The sequence below is a fragment of the Falco peregrinus genome, chromosome W (assembly GCF_023634155.1).
Source record: "Falco peregrinus isolate bFalPer1 chromosome W, bFalPer1.pri, whole genome shotgun sequence".
Classification (NCBI taxonomy): domain Eukaryota; kingdom Metazoa; phylum Chordata; class Aves; order Falconiformes; family Falconidae; genus Falco; species Falco peregrinus.
Genome location: NC_073743.1, coordinates 11,257,331 through 11,265,920, shown reverse-complemented (window position 1 = coordinate 11,265,920; position 8,590 = coordinate 11,257,331). Strand labels below are relative to the sequence as shown.

Sequence of the window (8,590 nt, the reverse complement as noted above, 5' to 3'; positions counted from 1 at the left end):
CTTCATTCTGGTCTGGAGCCAAGTTCAGCCCTGGTGCAGATCTGTGCCAGTCCCTTTTCTGTGCTGGATGCTCCTATTTCCACAACAGCACAGCTTAGTCCCGTTTGGATTACTAACAGGCTCATTACTTTCATCTCCCAAGTGAAACAGTTTTTCCTGCTGTCCTGTCTAACCTTCCTAAGCTTCAATTTGTAGTCACTGCCCCTTGCAAGACTGTCCAGCACTACTGAAAAGAGGTTAATATAACTGCCCTCCATTACATCTTTGTAACTGCCTTTCAAGAGGAAGGAGAAATGGGATAAAAAAAGTGTTAGCAGTTCCCTGGAAAGTACAGTGCTTGGTCCAGAAAGGTGTATGGGAACTAGTCAGTTTTGACTGCAAAATGTCCAGCAACACAAAGTTGATTACAGCCTGTGAAAATTAGGCTGCCCAAGGTTTAATACGCTTCCACTAGCCTAATTTTGACTTTGCTTTCTAGCCTTGGACTGACTGAAGATATTTCTGTTATCGCCTGAGTTCTAAATGGCTGCTACTCATCTGTAGCATGAACAGAAATGTCTTTTACATCTCAGTTTTAATTCCTTGAGTTGCTTTTTTTTCACCTGCCATAATCTGAGGGCACTGGGAATTTGTAATTTTTGTGGGAACTTAGTCTTGATCTTTGGTTTTGGTTTCGGTTTCCTCCTCCTTCCACCCCCATTTTTCTGCTAGACCAAAGAAGATGCATACTTTGTAGTCTTGTGCAAAGGAGGAGAAGCTGGCCTGGGATTTAGTGTTGCTGGAGGAATGCTCACTTTAAAGCAGGCTGGTGATTAGATCAAGTGCTCATTTATCAAGACTCACTGCAAATCATTCACAGTCATAAAAGTGTCTCTCAGAGGCAACTGCATACCATCTGCTACTGAAATCAAAGGGTGCCTGGGAAGTGTAATTTTTATTATTGGAGATGGATGCCAATTATATTTTCAGTCTTTAAAAGTCTGTTACTGGATGGGATAGGCTAGATCTAAATTCTATGCATGTAAATAAAATTATGCATGCAGTTGCAGTGCATGCAGCCTTTAGGGGAAGTTTTAATTTGCAGCCTTTGAAAATGAACTCTGTGCAGCGGTTTTAAATTATTTTTTTTGCAAATCCTGAGAATTACCGTTTCAGACCTCAGCAAACATTCTGGATTTCACTTCACAAATTTGTTTTGGTGTTAAGACCTGTTGGTTATCAGTATAAGAGGGTTGATTTTTTTATTTTAAAAAAGAAAAGCCTTATACAGCATTCTGAACCAAAGATGTTGTGTTCCATTAAGTGATGCTGGTGTGTAAAAAGTGATACCAAGCAACTGAAATACTGTTCAAAAACAGATCAGCGAGAAATATCCAAGACAACCGGTGTCCTGTATGACAATCCCTTTACACAAGACATGCATTTAAATTCTGCTCTGAAACAGAGATCCATTAAGTGCTGAGATTAGAAGAAATATATTTCCTCAATCTTTGGGGCCTGCAGCAGCCCTTGCAGGGATGTTCTGTTTTTTGCTCTTAGACAAGACCAGTATAAGTAAATGTATTTTACATTAAGCAGTCATTGAGTTAGAACATGGTCACAGTCTAGGGACCAGATTCCACTTCTCTTGCTACAAAGGTTGTGTTCCCTGTCTCTGGCCCAAACATTCGCAGTGTCAGCTGTGAGCAAGGGGAAGGCTCAAGAGTGTCCCACCCTAGAGACCACTTCACCTAAAGATTGGGACACTACCTAAAAATATGATCTTGAGTGCTCTCAGGCTGATTAGCTGATGAAGTCTTTCTCCTGAATGCCATTAGCCATGAGACCAAGAGCATCAGCTTCTGCTCTTTCCAGGTCCTCTTTGTTCAGTGTGTGTAAAGAATGCTCCTCAGGTGGGCCTCTTAGGAAGCATTTTAATGTCCTTGACCTACTGGGTTTCTGGGTCCTAGCTGGATTTAGGGTTGTCATTGGGTGCTGAGCTGCTTAGATGGGCTGTTCTGCCCACATTTTGGTGCAGAAACAGAAATGCCTAGTGAGCTGCAAGGTACTGAGGAGATGGGTATGTGAGGGAAGGCAGATGTTTTGGACATGACCCCTGTATTCCAATTACCTCTTGCATTTGGGTGTCTACATCTGTCATTGATGCTGTTATTCTAGCTTTGACTGCCTGCTTAGACTGGCTGAAAATGTACTGTCTTGGTCCTGTAGGGTTGTGGCAGGTGCCATCATCATCTTACAACAACTGTTGTAAGACCATACTGTATATATTAGTTTTTATACTGCTAAAGCACAACAGCAAATTTGATTAGATTAAAACAAAATTGCCCTAATTACACTGTTATGTCACACTAAGGAGACAAATGCCACAAGATTGCAAAAACATTTAATTCTGAGCACTCAAATGGCAGGAAAATTATGTGTTGTAACCCCTTCACATTCAGGAAAAAAATCTCCATAATCCTGCAGTCTCACTTTACAAAATAAAGTTCTGTAAAATATTAACTGGGAGGGGAACAGTTTATACTATCTAACACAAAGTAACTTATACAACTAGTGTCAAAGGCAAACAAAAAACCTTCTAAGTAAAAAGTCAAAATACACATATCAACAGAAGCACAAATGCTGCATTAAAGACAGTCAAGATAAGATGACAGTGCACTTGTTAATAAAAAAGACAAAAAAGAAGAAAAGGTACTAAAGTTAGCAACACATTGAAAGAAAATGCAATGAGGAAAACATTTTCAAACTATTTTTTCTAATGACAACAGAATTTCCATTTGCAGTCTTTCCATCCATAATTTGTCTGATACAGTACATCCATTAAAATATTCAGAATCTCACAGAAGAGCTAGGTTGTTCTCTTCCAAATCTAATTACAGAGTTGGTTTTGGATGTTTTAAACAGACATTATGTCCATTTAAAAACAAGGCAACAAATGGACTTTTCATCACCTTCGATCCTAGCAGTGATGATAAATGTTTTTAAGAGTTATCATAATCTTTTTTGTCTTTTTTTCCCTCTGCTTCAAATCCATCAACTCCATCACTGTCCCTTCTCCTTTTACGATTATTATGGATGTTGAAGCGTTGATTCATCTGTGGTAACGGATCCATTCCTAAAACTTTGTGTATTTGACGAAATGCAAGGAGTCTCAGTGCAAACTAGAAAAAGGGTAGAAAGAAGATATTTCTGTTATGAAACAAATGTCAATTTTAAGTACTTTGTCAAACAATTAATGAAGAACAGTAGTAGTGTATGATATTATCCTTAGCTCTTATTATCCCCCTCTTCCTTCCCCCAACAAAAGTCAACACAATAAAATGTGTATGTCACATTTGCTGCTTCTGTACAAAGTACATCATCTTAGCTTAAAAATAATATACATGTGTTTTAGTTGCTGGACTTGCACTGAAGCAGCCAAGGCTTGTCACATGTCCCATTACACATTAGTAAATTTAGCAAAAGGATCAAATGAAGAGGTAGGGGCAGTAACCTCTTAAGATGCAAGTGCGATTGGTCAATACTGTAAGTGGATACAGTATTAAAAATTAAACATACACAGATTTATTTATAAAATATTAAATGCCAATGTAATTTTAAATCTAATAACATACTGCTGTATAGTGAGCATTTTTATGGAGAGAGAGATATATATAGATGGGAGTGCTTCAAACTTTTCAGGAAATACATTAATTTTAGTGCAAAAATGAACACTATTATACATCCTCTGTTGTGTCATTTTCATTGCCTAGACTGATCATCTGAAAAACAAGACTATATCCTAAAAAAGGAAAATTCCTGTACACCGTATAGCTCAATTTTTAAAAAAACAAACCAAACAAAACAAACCCAGCAAAAAACCCAGCCATCAAATTTAGTTACTTCACACATATTTTTCCTTACCTGCGCACTTGAAGTAATATCCTCTCGTTGCTGGTCTGTCATTACAGTGAGTGTATCAAAAGGATCTTTCTCACAAGGGTCCAGAAGGCCAGGACCACCTACAATGGTTAGGCTAATTAGTAGCACATCTCTACCTTATTTCAACCAAGATTACAGATTTTACATTAGTTAAGCATAAATATACAGACACTGATCAAATGCAACTTGCCTTTAAGGATGATTCCTGAAGATATACACTCAAAAACTCTTCTCAGTGCATCCCCAGGACTCTGTGGTCCAGTAGCACTGCTAATTGCTTTTTCCACAAGCAACTCCATAGCCTAGACCAACAATAAGAAAATCCAGCCAATTTAGAAGATTGATTAAAATTTAAAAAAGCTACTACTGGTGTTCAATACAGAACTTCTGATACTGGAATTTTGAAGAATATTACACATCACAGAATACTTTCAGTTAAAAATGGAAAAAAAATATTTTAGATATTTTATAATGATGAATAAAAAGAGAGCTGCTACAAGATTAACATTGAGTCCTGATACTGATATGCTGCTTCTCATCACAAGTTGTCCAAAAGTTTTGTAGAAATTTATACAGTAGTAGCCTACACATGCAGGTAGACAACATGTCCAGACATTTTTTGAGAGCATGAAACATGGTGGGCCACCGGAATCCATCAGCCACATGAATAAACAGCACACAGTATGAAATGATGAATTTGATTCATCTAATGAAATTAACAGGATGCTACAGAGAAATTATTTTTTTCTACAAGAATACAGAAACTTAAAGCATCAAAAATTTCATGACCTTCTAATGTTTAAGCGGTTACTAGTTCTTCAGTTTAGCAAAACTGAAGTTCACAGCAAGTTTTTTCTTGGATATAGGCTAACACTAACTCAGATGTTAAACGAGTGTAAAAAACCCAAAACCTTGATGATAAACAGGTTTTCTAAAATTCACACATTATTTGATAATAGTGAAAATGGTTTAAATTATTATCTGTATTTAAAATATTGCCTTTTTTCTGTGAATATGTCCATTGTTCACTTTTATTGGACTATTTTTTCCAGAAAAATCCATAAAAGAAATTTGCACAAATAAAGAATAGCTTTCCTTAGCTTTCTCAGCATTAAATGGATGTTTCAATACTACCCCTTTGGCAAGTTTCATTTTCAAACAATATGTGTCTCTTGTTTTTTGGTAGGGATTTTTGGGAGTGTGTTTTTTGATTCCTCTCCTGAGTTTACAGTTGTTCATATGTTGCCTTTTATTTTCATTATCCAAGAGTAAACGTCTATTCTAATGCATGCAAGTAACTATAGGCAGTGTTGATTACAATCCTTCACTAAGGGTGCCCATTCCTTTCTATTTTAGCTCAATTTAAATGACAGATTTCAATTCTTGAGCACGGTATTTCCATATTCCCACTGTGACACTCAGGATCAATCTTTTGAGTTTTAGCAACAGTAATTTAGTTATTTTCAAGTATGAAGCAAAATACAGTAGGAAAGAAAAAAAAGCAGATCATGTTATTGCATTTATTCAACTCTAGTTCTTTTGGATCCTCATACAATACACTGAAGAACAGATATTATGAGAAATAAGAAACAACATTACTTATTCTTCATCTATGTGCCTGCTGTGTGTTGCAGTAGCTCTAAGGATGCTTTTCTAAAAGTATGCCAGGGTTTATTCTTTGGCAACTCAGTATCATAGCGATATTGAGGGCACATACTTCTTAGCTTCTTTTAAGCTATATTTGCACAGCGTATCTTTCATCAAGTATAGCATGGAAACGGGATTACTTTTTTTTACTTTAAATATTTAAAAAACCAAATAACTGCTCTACATTTTTTCCAGAAGCAATAAATATCATCAGAAGTAATTTAATAAAATTATCTGCAAGCTTAGTACAGTTGTAAAACATTTCTCATTGAAATAATGCAAACTACTGTAACTGTCTTGACGTTAGTGCTCTTCCTGCCAAAACTGAAAAATCTACATTAGGAAGTAGCGCAGTACAAGAGGATTTGGTCTATGAAACAAAACAGTCAGAGCTGAGTTTACCTCCGCACATATACATTTCAGAGATTTTGTTTCAGACTAGCTTTTTCCAGTTCACAGATTGAACATCTGTTAATATTTGGAGCACAAGTTGCACTTCTGGAGAGCATCATTTAAGGTAGTCAATGTAAAAGGAATGCTCCAAGAACACTTGGCTGCAAGAATTGAGAGAGGTAACTGGGTACAACCTAGAGATCTGTTTCTAAGTTACACTGATTAAAATTCTAATGTTGACACATCCACAGACTAGTACTGTGGTATTTCATCTTGTAGAAAGGATATATTAATGAGCACAGGAATTACTGTGATTTGTTCTTTCAAGTAGCCTTTCTGTTATCAGAGAGCTATCTGGACACAGTTGACATTACTTTCAATCAGTTTCAGTAAAGTTCAAGCAATTCAGATTAGGTGGTTAGAAAAAAATAAATTTTTATATAGAGAGTAAAGGAAAAAACGCTAAAGCCTAGAAGAAGAATTCCACCCACAAAGAATTCAAAAGAACAGGAAAATTCCTTTTGAAAAAACAATTTCAGTTGCAAATGACAAAACTTCAGAAAATTAAATTTTTAGAGGGAATCTGGATCATTTGTTGGGGGGAGAAAAGCCCCCCCCAAACCAAACAAAACCCTACATTACTCCTTGAAAAAGTCTACATTTTTAAACTGTAGTAACACTTTCCTACGCTTTACTTGCAGTACCATGTACTTTAGAAAGACTCATTCAAAAGTACATTACTCACCCAGCTTGGAAAATCAGACCAAGTTGGAACCCGTTGACAGAGGTCACGAAGAATACGTATGATAACCACACAGGACTGCAGACCATTAGCTCTAGCCTTGTGAGCAACACAAAATCATATTAATTAATCCCAGCACCTACAGCAAATAGGGCTTGTTGAAAGACTAAAACACCACTGTTCAATGGAAGCTCAGATACAAGATTGAAACAAATCAATCATTCTACAACTTTATTCCATGAGCTGCCATTCACAGCAGTATTTTATACAGGGTTAGTAATTTAAGGTGGTGGAAGTCAAAGTGCACAGGCTATACAAGAATAATATTTCTTGATCCCCTGTGCACTTTGACCTATGTTCACTTGTAACAATAAATACAGTATGTTTCTATATTAGAAATAAAGTAAAGGTCTAAGAAATGGGTATAGAGACCGAAAGGTCAAGGGAATCTGTTTGGTTTCTTTATCGTGCCTTTGCCAGAATGCAAAGTCACTAAACCAAACAGTTACTTCTCGCCCTTCAATCTCTACACTTAATACACTTAAAGAAATAGGAAAAAAAGTCTTAAATCTAAACCCAAAGCTTTAAACACAGAATCCATTATTTAAAACAGTTACTCTGCAGCCTTATGGAATATATAACAAATATACGACACATGATCACCCCAAGCGAGTCAAGCTTTCAACATCAACTTCTCAATGGCAAAAAAAAAAATATAAATAATTAAAAAAAATAATGTGAAATTCAAATGAGCAATATCTGCATAAAGCAGTTCTTCCATACTCAACCTTCTACATTTAAATTTAGGGACCAGAAAAATATTATGTATTATTAGCATGAACAATGCTGAGTGTTTGCACACAATTAAACATTTATATTGCAACTGAACTTATCTCTCATAAGGCTACAAGAAGAAAGTAAAATTATGTTCCGAACCTGGAACCACTTAGCGTGGCGTAGAGCAGCCAGAGCGTCAAGGCATTTTTGCCTGTCCAAGACGTCCGGTGGATCTTTCACCATACCCGAGGTTACATCTAAAATGGATTGAATTGGCAAAATGCAGTGAGGAATGGGTGTTTGACCAGGTGAGCAAGACACTTCCTTAAAGTAGATTCAGTGTCACACGTGCCATTTAAAGTTTAAACACTTGAACAACAAATGTAAATGCTCAATAAAAGCCATTCAATTAGGATTAGGGCATCAACCCAGTATGAAGATCAAGAGCATAGCTCTCAGGTTATTTTTGAATGCATTGCAGATTATGCAATGCATAGTAATTCTTTATTCAAGCTAACACTGGAAAAACACATATCCCCTAAAATTAAATACTGCAGGAAGGATGGTTGGACACAGTGCACCAGCACAGAGAACACAAGACAGAAGGAACACAAAAATCCACTTTAACCAAATAGAAACATTCAAACTTAATTTCTTGTAAATTTTGTCATGTTTTATTTGGGACCTACTCTTTTAAAGAAAAACTAAGTATATAAAAAAAATAAATCTTAAAAGCACTAGACGTTTAGTAATGAAATTTTTATCATACCTTAAAATAGAAATTATTTTGCTTTTAAAAAAACTGACTAAAGGAACATGAAATGCTCTTCAGTATTAAGAGCTCCATTACTTTCTAGTACTCTCTCTATTACTCACATTCCTCAGCCCATGATATACATGCTCCAATATCATTCAGGATGCAAAGGATTTGAAAAGCGATTGCTTTACTTAAGATTCAGCAGGGGAAAAAAAAGCAAGGAATAGTTTAAAACACAAAGCAGAATGTCTGAAAAATAAAGAAAATATAGTAGATCTTGTTTATTTAAATGTTCATGATTAATTAAATTATCAAACCAATTGCTTTGTTTCCCAAAAGGAAAAGACCACAAG

At 35.9% G+C, this 8,590-nt stretch overlaps 1 protein-coding gene across 6 annotated transcripts in view; it reads right to left on the bottom strand.

The window, feature by feature from the left end:
* Positions 1 to 2,366: 2,366 nt before the first annotated feature.
* The window catches only part of LOC129783017 (zinc finger RNA-binding protein), a 46,382-nt gene continuing 40,158 nt past the window's right edge, over positions 2,367 to 8,590 (bottom strand). For 4 of the 6 annotated variants that reach the window (XM_055792635.1, XM_055792636.1, XM_055792637.1 and 1 more), the window contains 5 exons: positions 7,640 to 7,737; positions 6,707 to 6,802; positions 4,112 to 4,223; positions 3,904 to 4,001; positions 2,367 to 3,161 (listed from right to left, as the gene is read on the bottom strand). In XM_055792635.1, coding sequence (XP_055648610.1) covers positions 2,982 to 3,161; positions 3,904 to 4,001; positions 4,112 to 4,223; positions 6,707 to 6,802; positions 7,640 to 7,737 — 584 coding nt within the window. In that variant the 3' untranslated portion in view covers positions 2,367 to 2,981. Of the gene's footprint in view, positions 3,162 to 3,903; positions 4,002 to 4,111; positions 4,224 to 6,706; positions 6,803 to 7,639; positions 7,738 to 8,590 lie in introns of those variants that run through there. The other 2 variants (XM_055792639.1, XM_055792642.1) reach the window with 2 other exon arrangements.